The sequence below is a fragment of the Meleagris gallopavo genome, chromosome 11, assembly GCF_000146605.3.
Source record: "Meleagris gallopavo isolate NT-WF06-2002-E0010 breed Aviagen turkey brand Nicholas breeding stock chromosome 11, Turkey_5.1, whole genome shotgun sequence".
Lineage (NCBI taxonomy): Eukaryota > Metazoa > Chordata > Aves > Galliformes > Phasianidae > Meleagris > Meleagris gallopavo.
The window spans coordinates 2,683,695-2,700,009 of record NC_015021.2 but is presented as its reverse complement, the minus strand read 5'-3'; the positions used below and the strand labels follow the sequence as shown (position 1 = coordinate 2,700,009).

The window sequence follows — 16,315 nt, the reverse complement described above, 5'->3', positions numbered from 1 at the left end:
ATATTTGTAGCACAGATGATACTGCAGCTTTTGGAAAGGTTTGTCAGTGTTGTGGCTGAAACTCCGGACCAGCGCAGAGCTGTCACTCTCAGATTTAGGTTCCTCATTAGTGGAATGGGGATAGGGATGCTGGATATTTCTGGAATGAATTTAACAACTGATGTCAAGTGCAATATGAATGGCTACTACTAATAATTGTAATTATGCTAATATAAAAAACAGGTGAATCGCATTCAGTAGTTGTAAAGCTTTGAATAGAATTTGAAAATGCCATAAAGACTTAATTGCTGGGCTGTGTTATGGCAGGAATAAAACCTGCCAGTTTCAATTGGGGCAATTATGTGAGAAAGTGCTGATTAAGGAACAGTGGTCATATAAGCATGTATTCATAAGACAGGAAACTTTCAGCAAATATGTTAGTTAAGGCAAATCCAGACACTGAGCAAAGATTTATGCAACGTATCTGTGTCCAAACACTGGCTTTTGTAGCAATGAGAATGCCACTTCTGTCACTTCAATATTTTAAAAATTTGCTTCAAGTCATTATTACATCTTGAGTGACTGAGTTTGAAGAGAAGAGATTGCTGAAATTTCTGGAGTAAAAAAGCCCTACCTTCTACCATAATTTCCAGAAAGTCATAAATCCAAAGTCCTTTAAGCATAAGAGCATTTGATTATCAAGAAGTCTTTTGTTTAATAAACCATAGAGGAGATGTACTAAGTGCTGACCTGCTAGGTTAGGCAGTGGGAGGGAATGAAGGAGACGCAAACAGGGAACCATGCCAGCAGTCACTGACTTGTATGTAGTCTGTCACATCCACCATTTGTCACTTCTCCTGAAGTGACAGAGTTCTTTTTTGTTGCAGAAAACCAATCAGAAATGATCAAGTCAAATAGAACTTGAACTAAAACTATGTTTGTAGACATTTTACAGCATGAAAGTAAAGCAATGTGAACACTCAAAGCTGCGATGGAATTAATGCAAGTTCAGTGAATTATATTGGGGAGAACAGACAAAATCAATAATCTCATTTGCATGACAGAAAAGCTGCTGCTTTAGTATGACTTGAGGAGTTGTTCCACTTTCTCAAAAGTCCATTTGATCTTCTACCATTCTGTTGATGTAGGGAGGCTGAATTCATTCTACTCTGCTGTTGCCTAACAAGTGTACCCTGCCATATGCATAGATTTGTGCTCCATCTATCTTACATTATGGTGTCTTTCTTTGACTGTTGTAGTACATGTATTAAAGGGCTGTTTATGAAATGCACAGCTATGGTATTTGTGCATTTGGCATTTGTGAACCTCTTCTGGAAACATGTGAGGTAACCATTCTTTTTTGTCTTTTTAGGGACCTTTGTCGCCAGGATGAAGCATGCGAATACTACTTCAGCATAGATGCAGATGTTGTACTGACAAACCCAAAGACTTTAAAGATACTGATAGAACAGAACAGGTGTAGTATATTTCCTGAATTTACAGAAATTCTTTGAACTTGAAATGATTCTCTGGGGCCCTTGCAGAGAAGATAAAATCCTGTCTGTTCTTGCAGATTTAGATCCTCTTTGTTTACCTGTGATATTTGATTGCCATGGCCCAACAATTCATTAAGTGTTTTGTTTCTGTCAGGCAGCAATTGCTGATAAGAATTTTAGATGCTTCAAAGTTGCTAAGGCAAAAATGGTATTGTATAAACAGGTTTTATGAAATGAGTTAGGGTCTCAGTAACTAGTGATTTCAAAGTTATACACATAATTACAACAACAACAAAACAAACAAAAAAAAAACCAACCTCAAAACACAAACCTGTAGTTTACTGCTACCGGTAATGTTACTTTTTTTTTAGAAACATAAGTGTGATACAGTAGTAGACATGTTTTCTTGAGATTAAACATCTGTAATGACCTGTTTCTACTCACTGTGGTATGATATCTGAAGTCGTGCTAAGTTGTGACTTTGCAGCAGCTTTTGGCAGGGTGCAGCCAATGTAAATGCTATTTGCTATACAGCGTGCAGAGCGTGGCCAGCTGATATTCCACCTGGGGCATCCTGATCCTGTCTCACTAAGCACCATTGCTGTGGGCATCACAGCTTTCCTCTGGTCTATGGCCACGTGTCTGGTAATCCAATCTGGGCACTTCAGTCTTGCCATTCAGTTGTTCCCCTTGTTACATTAGCAGTGTTTGCCTCTTGGCAGCAAATCTAGTATCTCAGTGTCTCACAGAAAGGTGAAAGGGAGAAAGGATGGATTATTGGTGAAGGTGTGGCTGCCAGTCCTTTGTGTTGTGTTCCTTGTAATATTTACTGCTGTAGGAAGAGATGGTAAAAGCCAGACGTACTAGGTGGAAGAAACAAAAACCTTGCAAAATATACCTACTAGTAGATACCCCCTGAAACAAAGAGCTTTTTTATTCTTTGTGTTCTTTTGGACTTCCCTGTTTTGACACTAAATTTTGGGTAGCTAATTTTCAGGCTGAAGTAACTTTTGTACCTGAAGTTTCACCACTTTTATTTTAATATTCTTTTCCTTGTCTCTGGCATTGTGATTCTTTTTATGCTACCATGCTGTGGGGAGTATTTCTTGGCTGACAGAAATACAAGCTGCTTCTGCTTTATAGGAATCATTGCTTCTGTTACGGTGATGTTATTTCTGGGCTGTAGGGGCTCGAATAGTATTTCTTTTTTTGCAGCTGAAATTCAGAATAGCTGCTCCAGGGTTTGATAGTCACTGGTGTTTGGACTACACTCAACAAGTCAGAAAAGTTGGTATTTTTTTACATATGTTCATATTACAATTCATATCTTTTTACTGAATATGCTATTTCACAGAAAGATAATTGCTCCGCTTGTAACTCGTCATGGGAAGCTTTGGTCCAATTTCTGGGGTGCTTTGAGCCCAGATGGCTACTATGCTCGTTCAGAAGATTACATTGATATTGTCCAAGGGAACAGAGTGTAAGTAACTTTAAGCTGATTTTTAAAGTCAAGGGATTAATGTATGGTTATTAAGAACATTTTCTTACATTTTCATACTATCTTGTGTTATTTCTGAGAAGTCTAAAGTTAGTTGCAGTCCAGTATTCCGCTGAAGCAATGTATTTAACATGACAAGCTATTACTAATGGACATAGTGATGACTAGTACCTATCCGAGTGTCTGGATACTCTACTCTGCAAGTACACAATGCAGAAAATGGCAAAGCAGAGAAATAGGAAAAAAAGAAAAACTGTACCATAGGAACTTTAGTCAAAATAAATGATTCTTGCATTCATCAAATACTTTTTGAGGCCATTATTTAATCAGTGCAAAACTGAATGACTGTAATTTCTTTGTTCTTGTGTTGTTTCTTATATCCTATCTCAGGTATATTCCATATATTCTCTTGACAAACATTTTCATTGCATAGCTTTTAGATTTGTCCTTCCGTAAGCTTTTCTTTTCCATGAATGATGTTTTCATTGCCTTGAAAGAACAAAAAGATCTGAAACAGACTGACTGCTTGAAAAGGACTGGATTGTTCTCAACAGCACTGAAGGATGTGTTCATGGCACAGGAGGCTTGGCTCTGGGGGGAGGGGATCTGTAAAGCATGCATTATAGCAGCACTGCTTTGTTGTTGATATTGGCCCAACTCACATAAATATATGGCCTGCTGTGGTCAGCGGGTGTTTGTGTGAGGAGGTCAGAACAGCTATACTTAAGCTCATTAAAAATTATGTTTTAGAATTATTTTATCCATCTGGCAGCATAGAATAATATTATAATATAGAAGACTTTGCCTTAAATCTGGAAACACAAGGTACGTTTGTAGTTAAAACTCACTTTAGGGAATTTGACCTTTTTATTTTTTATGACAATACTTTGTAAAAATTGAATTGCTGCCTATGCCTGTGTTTGAGATTTGATTTCTTACTGTCCAGCTGTAGTTTTTCAGATGTCTTGGGAACATTTCAAATTTGTTGCCTTGAAACTTGCTTTGTCTTGTCAGCAAATACAGAGATGCTGAGTTAGTGGAATGTAGAACAAAATACTTTTTGCGGCTTTAAATTATTTCTTTTCTGTTACAGAGGAGTATGGAATATACCTTATATGGCTAATATATACTTGATTAAGGGCCAAACTCTCAGATCAGAGATGAAAGAGAAGAACTACTTCATGCGTGATAAGCTGGATCCTGATATGGCTCTCTGCAGGAATGCCAGGGAAATGGTAAGGTGTATCTATAACGATTTGCTTTTCAAATGCACAGAGACTACTTTGTGTCTTGCTACACGTGGTTGCTTTGCTTGATTGGTATTAGATTTTATATTACTTCTAATTCAAAGTACTGGCCAATTTTTGTGACATGAAACATTTTTAGATGTATTTGTTCAAATTGTTGAGTGTAAGTTTTTTCCAATGTTGGTACACTGGTTACATAGTGGTTTTTTTAAACTGAAATGTCCTGTTGAGGTTAAAATACCTTCCTAGTTGGAGCAACCTCAACGGGATGAAAGAAGACTCAGCTTCTCTGCTCTGTATGATTTGAAATTTATCACTGCATGTAGAATGTCTTTATGTACACTTTCACAGAATAAAAAACTTCTAGCAGATTAAATTGGAGCATTCTGCAATGTAAAATTTTAAAATAATAATGGACAATGTTGGTATAAAAAGCCTGAGTGATTCATGAAATGGTAGGAATCTTCTTGGAGTACAGGAGTTACTCCTTAATTCTTCCAGGTTAGATTAAATCTGTACCAGAAATTTGTTACTTTGAGCTGTAAGTAATGAGAGAAAGTTTATTTGTACTGTAAAAATATGAATATGTAAACCCACATTTCTACTGATATTTACACTAGTTTCAGCACAGAAACAAATAAGAGCTAAACCAGACCTATTTCCAGACACTATAGCATTGAAAAATAATTTTGCTGAATTGAACAAGAAAAGTTGGCAAGTATTAATTTTTTTTATTCCCTCATAACAAGGCATGATTTCTTTTGTTTGTACTGATTCCTCAGAATGTTCCCATCCAATTCTCTTGTATTCAAACCTTCTCAGCATCAGTTATTGCAAACCTGTGCTTCCCATCTGCTCGTTCAACTAATCTGACTGTGGCTCATCAGAAAACGGCTTTCTCCTTTTTTTTTTTTTTTCCCCTCTCAGTCTGTGCTGTAAGATGGTTCGGTACGTGCTTGTTTTTGTATTGCAGCAGATAAGAAGGGGCTGGTGGAAATAGCTTTGACATGTACATTGTGAGCTTTGCTTGGAGATGCATGTTGTCTGTAAAGGCGTATCAGCTTTTGTCAGAGGCTGCTATTTCCCTGTTGTAACTGTGGAAATCTAGTAGTTCTTGGACAAACAGAGAAACTATGTATCAGAAAACTGATGTGATGATTCTCCTTCATTTTAGACATTACAAAGGGAAAAAGACTCCCCTTCTTCGGAAACATTCCATATGCTCAGACCCCCAAAGGTGTTGCTTTATTTTTTGTTTTAAATCGTTAGTTCTTATTACATACAGTGTTGTTTTACCACAGGAAGATCCTTCTCCTCTGTCCTTATTCCTCACAAAATATCACTCCATCTTTCTCTTCGGTCTTGTTGGGTTCAAATTAGCACCAGGAACAGTTTCTTTACGACCAACTCCAAGTGACGTAGGCTGCTTATTTCCCCAGGGAGGTTTCTCATTGCTAAGGTCAAGATGTGCTAAAGCTGTGTTCCAGTGGATAAAATTGATTCAATAGTCCTAGTAAAGCTCAAATGGCAAGCAGGTCAGCCAGGGCCCCTCGGTAAACATAGAGCTTTTGTGAAATCGGTGTCATTTAGACTGTTTTTTCTGAGCCAGACCCTCCTTATTCTCCCTGCTGCAGCTACTTTATGATTTCATAGGTGCCCAAAACAAGGCACGTCGTTAACAATCATTATCATTCTAACAACTTGACTCTCTTTCAGAAAAAAGAATAGATTAAAAATAAGAAAATATCCAAGGGGGGATGCCTTCTTGCCACAAATCTTGATCGCAAATGCTTCTGAAATAAAATTTGAATCTGAAAAGCGGCGAATAAAATAAATATTCAAGTTCCTTAAAAAAAAAAAAAGTAAAAAAATAACACCAACAAATCACAAAACCACCCTATTTTCTGCCGTCAGTTCTAACCAAATGAGTTTTGTTAATATCTTAATAGTTTGATAATGAAACTGTCTTACCACACTTTATATCCTGCATATAATTTTCCAGTATTTGCTAAGGGGAACATACTTCAAAGTGCTCACTTATTTTGCACCCTGATCTGAGAATTCTTGTATTCTGTATTTGCCAACACCTTTTTATTTCAGGCACCAGAAGAATCATGTAGTGAATACTCTGAAATATGTTTCTTGTTCTGCTTTCCATTACTTTTTCTGTTAGCTTGTTTTTTCAGTATCTAAGCAGAAACTATACTTTTCTTCATCTGTTTGAGAATAGATGCTGCCACTGTGTCTGCTTAGGTTTTCTGGAAAACAAGCAATCACTTCACTTCTGTTTTCTCTTTTCTTTGTTTTTGCATTATGAAGAATATATGCTTTGGTTTAACTTGCTTAATGAATATATTCAATCAATGCTTATAAACAAGAAATCATGAACTCTAGTTTGTGACTACTGTGAACCATTTGAAGATTTAAGACACTTAATGAACAACACTTGTATAATTTTTTTGTATGGATGTGACATATTTTATTAAAGAATTTCAGGCATAGAGACTTATAAAACATTGATTTTGCTAGGATGGACAGTTTTGCTAATGATGTTTTCTCTGTTTGATATAGGGTGTTTTCATGTACATTACGAACAGACACGAATTTGGAAGACTTATCTCCACAGCCAATTATAACACCTCCCACTACAACAATGACCTCTGGCAGATATTTGAGAATCCTGTGGTATGTTCCTTACTATTGATTAGAAAGTTATTTATTAAAAAACAAACAAAAAACAACCTTATATCATTAACTATTTTGGAGTTAAAGATTTTACATGGAAAATATTTAAATAAATAGCGCACAGCATACATCTAGTGCAATAAATGGTGTTCTCTACCACCCATTTAATATCAATTAATCAATTACCGATTACAACTGTAATGACAAATGGTCCTGATGTAACAGTTTTCACAATTTAGGTATGATGAGATCCAGTTCTTCTATGATAGTAAGAAATGGTTTAATTGTTTCTTGTGCTTTCAGTAGGGCACGTGAACAGAATAAAAAATGATTTTCTTCTTTCATTTGAATGAATTCTGAATATTTTAAAATCATTCTTTTCAGGACTGGAAGGAAACTTACATAAATCCCAACTATTCAAAGATCTTCACTGATAATATAGTAGAACAGGTGGGTGTAAATACTCTTTGAAAGAGGCAAGTAGTAATAGTTGTATTTGTGAGACTGACGTAATAAATTAGCATACAGCAATTGTTTCCATGCTAATGCTATTTTAGTTTGTGGCTGAACAGTTTGAGGTTTTGGACCTCTAGTGAATTTGTCACTGAGAAAACTGAGATGAGAGAAGTCCAAAAAATAATTGCTATATTGCTCAGGATAATGGAATTGTTCAAGTAATTGCTTTTTTCGAAGTGAAATTGTAATTAATTCATTAGAACAAGCTAGTACAACCAGCAGAAAACTTAATTTTTGTTAAGAGATTGCTATTGCAAAGCCAATGTAAGGCAAGCTCTTAAATATGCTTTTCTTGCAGGATTGTTTTTCTGCTTTGAATTCTGTAAGGTCTGTAGCTATGAAGGCTTTTGCTGGCTACTTAAGTCTTTTTCTGGCTGGCTGGCTGCTTTCACGCAGCTTATCTGTGAATAGCACTTCCAAGATAATTCTTGCACCAGCCTTAGACACTTATTTCTATGTCAATTATCACAATCATTTAATGAACTTTGTTTAATTAAGAAGCCAGGATAAATTGCTTTTGTATTTAAAAGCATACTAATTTTGAAAGTATTTTTCTTAATGAGTTATCACACAATGCACAGAATATTCGGGTACATTGACAGAGTTGATAATGCTGGGTTATGACTTACAAGGTAGCTCTTAGTTTTTGCTTCATTCTGTCAGAGTACAGTTGTGGACAAAGTCAAAATTTAATTATTTAAATGTGTCCAAATTAATACACAGAAGAGAACTGCTGATTTTTTAATTTTTTTTTTAAGTGACAGAAAAGTGAAAATGTCCTTGAAATGAGATGCTTAGCAATTGAAAACAAACTTAACTGTTCTAACAACTTCACTGTAAGAGATTAACGTAGATTTCATTTCATCTTTCCATAGCCGTGTCCAGATGTTTTTTGGTTTCCCATATTTTCTGACACTGCTTGTGATGAATTGGTAGAAGAAATGGAACACTTTGGACAGTGGTCTGGTGGAAAACACCAAGTAAGTGTCAGCCTTTATAAACATGTCCTTACTAAGAGAGTACATTTATAACAAGCCACAGCATGCTGCAATAAACAAAGTGTCCAAGAAATGCTAATAACCTAAGACATCTGCTGTGTAGAGTAAAATACTGAATTTTGTCTGCCATGCAGTTTGATGTTTAGTAGATTTAGAAACATCCTCAGTTAACCTTGAACTAGAAAATTCAGACACTAACAGCAACAGCTGCTGTAGTAGTTATCCAAGTTATCCAGCGGTGGCTGGTCTTTGATAATTCTTCTGACTTTCTCTAAGGTCTTGATTTATCAGACTGGTCCCTTGAAGCACGTATCCACAGACATTGTGAAGTACTGTGTTAGTACTTGCACCGAGCTTGAAGTATTAACTACTGCTTAAACCAAAGTTTTGAGAACAGGAACATTTGTCGTTTTCACAAATACTTGGAAGGAGATGAATTACAGTCAGGGTTTTACTGCAGGTTGGAGCCCCCAGAGAAATTTTTTTTTAGCATACTTTTAAGATAAAAGTATTTTAACATGTTTATTATCATGACGAGTTGATGCCTGTACTCTCATCTAACTTCTATTGCATCTACGTCTCAATAATTAAAAATGGTACTCTAGTGAAACCCTTATTTACAGGCAGTACGTCCCAGTATTGACTCACCTTCTAAGAACTGCCCAGTTCTTGCCCACTGATATCTCAGCAATTTATATCATGGCAGTTGGCTTGAGATTATTGTGCATCAAGCTCAGATACGCCCACTAAAGCATTACTCTGCAGTTTTGTGATTCTGCAGATTCTACATATTTGTAGAAGTGCCAGAAGCATTCCATGCTCATATTTCAAAGCTATTTATGGTGTTTTTTGTTAGGACAGCCGTATTTCTGGCGGTTATGAAAATGTCCCAACTGATGATATCCATATGAAGCAAATTGGACTGGATAACGAATGGCTGCACTTCATAAGAGAGTTCATTGCACCAGTAACATTAAAAGTGTTTGCTGGTTATTATACCAAGGTACGTGTTTAAAAGTTGCAGATAATCTCTGAATGGAATAAATAATTCTAAGTATTTTATTGAACTGTATGCTTTGTTTGGTGAGTTAACAAGTGATGTAGCAGTATTACAGATGAGTGTTGTTCTTAACTGGGTTTTAAATAAGCAAAGAAAACCCACAGCCCTTTGTGTGACAATGAAGTTCACATGTTGAAGTCTGATTGTATATTTTGTTTCAGGGATATGCTTTATTGAATTTTGTTGTAAAATATAGCCCTGACAGACAACGATCGCTCAGACCTCATCACGACTCCTCTACATTCACAATCAACATTGCACTCAACAAAGTAGGAGAGGATTTTCAAGTAAGTTGGCAAGTTATTTATTGAGCTAAAAAACGTCATCCTTTAAGTATCTAATATCGTTTCCAAACAAGAACCCAAACAGACATGCTTAAAGACAGTGTTGAAGGGGAAAATATGTGCAACACAAATTGAGATATACTATTGAGTAGTGTTTTGGAGTACTAAACTTTCTCAGTTGCAGGATCCATACCTGCTGATGCAGTCAGGTTGAATTAGTGAAAAAGGCTTCAGAAGGTGCTGGGAAGAAGTTTAAGAAAAACTTCAGAGATGTTCTTTTTTAACATTTTTGAAACGCTTCATCTTTTTGCAGTAGAAAGCAATTGTTTCAAATATTTAAAATATTACCAGGTTGAATAAGCTTCTCTTTACAGCGTCCTTTTTTTAAATATGTTTCCCAGACTTCTTCCTTTAGAAAACACCACTTCAGTTTGAAACTGACAGTTGGAATAATTTATTTAAAATTTATTTAAGTACTGTCCTGGGTGAAGGTGGACGTTGATTTGCTCCATTCTTGTATTGCGTACAATACTGTTATTGATGAACTGTTCCTCAGAGATGCTGATTGAAAGAGTTGATATCCAGAGAGTGTTAAAGAAAATCAAAAGGAAACCTTTTTTTGTTGCTATATCCTGCTTGTTACTTACTGTTCTGAAGGTGATGTCATTTTAATAACATTGCTGCGGTGTTTTCTTTTTCCTTTGCTTTTTGAATAAAATGGACAAATCCTAAAAAGTCTATTATTAATAATTGTGGATAAATATAAAGAATCTAGTCAATGAAAAACACAGGTAAATGAGCGTAGTGATGTGGTTCTTTTTGTTTTTATTTTTGCTACAGGGAGGTGGATGTAAATTTCTTAGGTACAACTGCTCCATTGAATCACCAAGGAAAGGATGGAGTTTTATGCACCCAGGAAGACTTACTCATTTACATGAAGGACTTCCTATCTTGAATGGCACAAGATACATTGCAGTATCATTTATTGACCCTTAATTTTATTGTTTTGCCCTCTTCAACATCAGTGTTCGGTTCCTTACATAAACATTTATTTATAGTTTTCTTCTGGAAGATGGTGATACACGAAGTTACTGTTCTCAGACAGCAATGTTATTTTGGGCTAAAAGAATGAAAAAACAAACTGTTTTTAAATTGTTGAAGATTTCTCAATATGTGCTCTGAGCCTTGAGTTACAAAGTAAACGTGTCCTGCTTATTTTTCCATTCTGCTGTCTTGAAGAATAGGTAAGGAAGGAAAATGGAAAAATATTTTATAATTAATTCTTCCTTTGTTGGGAAAAAAACATTCTAGATACAAAATTACCTGAAAAAATTATTGTGGTTTCCATTCTGTAAGTGACACACCTGAAGTTGTGTGGTATGTGTATTTGGTACCAATCGATTAAAAAACACAGCATAAAAACAGTATGGAGTGGATGTCATATACAGTCATTGGGAGTTAAGCAATAATTCCATCAGCTGGCATATACTGAAGGGAAAACAGCTTGGTAACATGTCTTCTTAATTCATTTTCATCGTTAGAGGAGAAAAAAAATTGCAAAGAAGGAGTAACAAATAATTTAGCTAAGAAAAAAATGTTTTCATCATTTGTTTTAAGAACTCATCTTCTTGGAAATTTATTTTTCTTCACTAAGTGACCTTCCTTTCAAATGAGTTATTTTTCTAAATGTGTAATTGCACCCAATTGATGCTGGAAATTTGATGTTTATTTTCACAGAGCTGACAAATTCTAATAGCGGGATATTTTGTAAAGACAATTTTCTATTATTTAAAATTACTTGAATTTTCTATCAGGAAAATGAAATTGCGGAAGCCTCTTTTAAATCGAAGGATCTTAACTTGCCATTTGTTTTAAAGAAATCCGTTTAAAATAATCCTACTGTATCTACTGTTTGTAATTTAAAGAAACTTGAAGCAAACTATCTCAAAGTCTACCTTGCCAAAATGCACAACGTGTTGGAAAAACTTGTGAAAAATAAAAGGTAATTTTAAATTAAATGTAACAGCTTGTTACTTGACTGTATTAAGTAGTTCTTGCATGTTGCCATTGTTCTTAGTGTAATTATATTTATTGCTAAATATTTTCAAAGGAAATGTAGATATGTTTGGATTGCTAGGAGTTTCTTGAAGTGTTGTCAGGCTTCAGCCCATTTGCTGTGTTATTATTAAGTTGCTTCTGTTAGCTAATACAAACGCACCAAAGACAAACAGGTATATCATATCACAACCGGAGTTGTGTTGAACTTTCAGAAGCACCCCAGCAGGGTGGATGTTTCTCATCTTTTTTCTTTCTTGAAGTAGAGAAGTTGTTGATAATCTGAACAGATCACTTTTACGTGCTAATATTTTATGACGCTTCATATCAGGTTTCCTAAACAAAAGTTCTGTTTGGAGTTGATAGAGGAGTGAGATTATTCTACTACCCCAAAATAGCCTGTCTGCTTATTTCCCTGTTTCATTGCTCTTAGGGGAGTAGGTCGTAATGTGACTTGAAGTTACACTGAAGCAATTATGACAAAATGTAGTGATTTCTACAGTACACTCAAGTGAGCTTGTTAAGAATGGTTTCTCACAGGAAATTCTTTGCTTTCTTTTCATTTCTCTTACACTGTCAACCCTTCTCAGATTCAGGCTCGCATTTGGAGATCGATAAATGTATTCCCAACTCTGTTTCTATGCAAGAAACAGCTCTGTCTTATTGAGTGTCTGTGAACATTTAGGTAGCCTGTGCTTAGGCTAATGTTGCAGAGCAGAAAGTCTTTAAGACTTCAGAATGAAAGCAGCTTTTGTTAATTACATCTTTCTAAGCATTTGCCTGCAGTCTGTGAGGCTGACTCAGAACAGGGAATATTTTTACCACTGGAACAGTTAAAGGTAGTTTAGTGTTGTGAGGAGCTGTCTTGAAAAATGAGCAACAAAAGAACAACCAATCCTTTAATGAAAAATATGGGAAGTTTTTAAAGAGTGAGAACTTTTTTTGCATGAGTTCTTAGATGCATTATTTTTACTCTTCAGTTGTATTAGATATTGCATATTTTTTCTTATCTTTTTTTTCCTCTCAATGTATTAGGACTTGCTTATTGCTACATCTACTTGCATCTACTTATCAACTGTCAGATGAAGCACTGTTTAATACATGCTGGTTGGAAGGGAAAATGTTTACTGTGCTCACACTTCTGATTTTTTTTTCTTTTAAAAGAAGTTTTTGCCAAGGTTATCAACTCTCAGGTGGATGGCAGTGCATATGGAGCTGCCTGAATTTACTTCTTGGTAGTAATAAACACCAGAAAAAGATCTTAACTGTTCATCCAAATTAGTTCTGAAAGCTTTGCTGCATTGTCTGAATGTCACTATGCTATCTCAAGCAATCAGAACTAGGAAATAATTGTTAATTTTCATTAATTTTAAAAGCACTTTAAAAAATTTGAGTTTCCTCGCAGTTTGTTTTGGGACATTTGTATGTGCATCGAAAGGAAAGCAGGAGCTCTCCCAGCAGTAGAGAGAGACCTTGGGAGTGCAGGGACATGAAGGTGCTCTGCAACAAAGGAGACATTTGTGAAGTATCTGGCTTGTTTTGCTTTCACCTAATTTATTTTATTTATTTTTTTGCTGCTAAGTACTTGAATTTGAGATTGTGATGGGGGTAAGAAGCAGAAGATCATCGTGTAGATGCGATGATTTCTCAGCTTTTAGCTGATAATAATATAGCTTGTCTTTTATTTTATGTTCATGAACTATACTGACTCTTTGATACTCCTAAATAGCGCTTGGGATGTTCACACTTTTAATATTCTTTAATATCACTGTTTAACAAGGAATTTCAATGTTTACTTGTAGCTTAATGTTTTATTTTATTTTTCCTGAGTATTACTACTCCACTCTTACAGTAATCTGATAGGAATGAGACTGATAAGCCCCAGAGGAAAACAGATTTCCAGTAAGGCAATAATAATGAAATCAATCGGATTGTACCTCATTTATTTAAAGGCTTTTCCCCAACCTACTATATGCATTAATTGAGTGTCAATTCAAAGCAGAGCTTTCACACTGTATGCAGAGATGAGTTTTGTTTTTAATTTTCTGTTTGAATGAATTTGTTCAGATTTTTCTATTTGGCTGCTGCAATGAACTTTTAAAGGAACACCTGCATTTCAGTTACCTTTTGTTTCTGCTGTGGTCTTCCATGGGTTCACTTCTGAACGGAGTAAGTACTGTGAAACTTTATTTTCTTTTACTCACTTGCGTGGCAGGGTAGAGTGCTCTGCTGTTTTTCTGAGTGCAAGGGAGCAGAATTCTCTGTCTCACGAACCCCTTGTGATTGAAGTATCAGGTAAGACACTTATTTTTTATTATTATTTTTAATGGGATTGTTTGATTTTATGGTGGAGTATAGATTAGTGGGCAAAGCCTTTGTAAAGTGCATTTTGAGAACCGATATTGAGTTTTCAGAGCTACCGGTTGCACTGCTGGAGCTGTTTGACTGCAGAGCTGCAGGGATGAATAACTCCACTTCGGACACTCAGCCCCAGTTGTTCTCTTCCTTCAGCTGCTGCCAAAAACTTAGCAAAACAAGGAACTAATGAAGCTTACCATCCTCCCCAACAGTACCGGAGAACCTTCCAGTAACATTATTGATTTTTCAAAATTCAGTTCTCACATCCAAAAATAACATTAAACACAACTAGAAAAGAATGATTCTACCATTTTCACTGAAACGTATTATTTGATAGCTGTGTACTTTTTTCCTGTAATGATATACCTGTTCGACATTGCCTTTTGAGATCTGCTTCAGTACATCCCACTTATGGATTGAAGGATATCTTTCAGTGCTTTTCTGGAAGTGGGGAATGAAGGAGGATGAGTCAGTGTTCGGTAACCTCAAAATTCATCTCAGCAACCTGCAGCTCTTGGCAAAACCATCCAGCACGTTCCTTGACTGTGGAGGAGGTCTGAGAAAGCAGTTGATTTTCTGACTTGGTGCTAAGGCAGCTACACATACAGAAACGATCATCATTTTCTTTATCCCTAAGTAATTTATTGCTTTTGGAAAGTAAGTTTTTTGGAGTGAGCTTTACTTCAGAAAAGAAACTTTGGCTGTGCTTATAGCAGTGCCTCTTGGGAGCTATTTTGCTCAAGACAGAAATATGAGATAAACTATCTGATAAAAGTGCATTCATCTTAAGTTATTTATTAGAGTAAGGCAGGAATTGAAAGGTGGTGTTTCACTGTGTGCTTACAGCTCATACTGCCATCAGCACAACTTCAGAAGTAGCGAGCTGGGATCCAGCTGGTGTTGGGGGGGTAGATGGATTGCCTCACAGGCAGTGCTTCTCCATGATGCTGTGCTCACCGGACCTGCATGATTTCTTGTGTCTGTGTCCTGAGTGTGCCCGGTGTGCGGGCTTGCTCTGCTTACTGGTCTGTGTCTGCTGAACGTCCCTAGTGCCAGGGTTGGCAAGGCAGCTGTGTAGTCGCATAGCGAGAGGGTTACTCAGGGACTGGACTTCTGGCTTGAAACCAAAATTCTTCCATTTCCAAAAATTTTGCTTAGTTGTGAAAGGAGTTGCTTAGCTACTAATGGCTTTATACCCTTTTGATTCCTCCCTTTTTGGAGTAGAGAGCAGAGAGAGGAGGAAGGTAGCAGAGTATATTTTGTATAAGCTGCTTCCTTACTATAAAGTCATTAGTACAGACAAGGCATGAAAATATTGCATTTTCACAGATTTGGTTGCAATGTCAATTAATGTGAGCAATACTTTAAATCCATGAGATGTTTTACAGTTCTTAATACCTTAAGACAGCAGGGCTTACTCTCCAAAGTGGGCTTGAAGGCTTCAGGCTTTAAGGTTTCTCAGGCTTGGGTCGCTAATCTCTCACAAAGTGCACTCACAACACAGGTGGTGTATCAAAATGAGGTATTTAAAAAAGCAAACAAAAATATACCAACAAAACTCTTTACTTTTAGAGTAGTAATTTTAGTGTTCTTCATTTTTAAATTAAAGCATATTGTTCCCTGTACATTAAGAAAATTGTCAACTTCACGTAGTATAGCAGCAGAACCTGAGGCATTACTGATCAGGACTTCATTCAAGCAACTTGTTGGCTGATAACACTTGCTATTGCTCTGACAGAGAAAGGTGTATGCAGCAGCTCCTGTTTGTGCTGCATACTGAGTCTGTCTCCATCTTCCCACGGTAGTAAGATGGAGAGATGGAGCTGGTGAGGGTACCTGTGAAGGAACCTGACGCATATAAAGTGCTTATAGAAAATATATTGGGCTTTGTAAGGATAAACTTTTCTGGTATTTTAGCTCCTGACTTACAACAAGTTTCTGTATATATGGGAGGGTGAGAATTTGTGGAAAGGTAAATGCATTTAATTTTTTCTTTTTCCCAGACATGTCTAACTTGAGCACAGTGCTAACTGGAAGGCATTTCTGTAAAATGTCCCTTGCTGAGTTTAAAGTCCCAAAAGCATGAAAGTATTGCAACATTTCAAAGGAAGGATCACCAGCATGAAGTAGGCATGATGT

At 36.2% G+C, this 16,315-nt stretch overlaps 1 protein-coding gene across 2 annotated transcripts in view; it reads left to right on the top strand.

The window, feature by feature from the left end:
* Window positions 1-11,786, top strand: part of PLOD2 (procollagen-lysine,2-oxoglutarate 5-dioxygenase 2) — a 32,812-nt gene extending 21,026 nt beyond the window's left edge. The window contains exons 10-19 of one of the 2 annotated variants that reach the window (XM_010716385.3): window positions 1,352-1,456; window positions 2,830-2,955; window positions 4,067-4,208; window positions 5,395-5,457; window positions 6,792-6,905; window positions 7,290-7,355; window positions 8,297-8,401; window positions 9,276-9,422; window positions 9,641-9,766; window positions 10,604-11,786. In XM_010716385.3, the coding sequence (XP_010714687.1) occupies window positions 1,352-1,456; window positions 2,830-2,955; window positions 4,067-4,208; window positions 5,395-5,457; window positions 6,792-6,905; window positions 7,290-7,355; window positions 8,297-8,401; window positions 9,276-9,422; window positions 9,641-9,766; window positions 10,604-10,759 (1,150 nt within the window). In that variant the 3' untranslated portion in view covers window positions 10,760-11,786. The remainder of the gene's footprint in view (window positions 1-1,351; window positions 1,457-2,829; window positions 2,956-4,066; window positions 4,209-5,394; window positions 5,458-6,791; window positions 6,906-7,289; window positions 7,356-8,296; window positions 8,402-9,275; window positions 9,423-9,640; window positions 9,767-10,603) is intronic. The other variant, XM_010716386.3, reaches the window with a different exon arrangement.
* The last annotated feature ends 4,529 nt before the right edge of the window (window positions 11,787-16,315 follow it).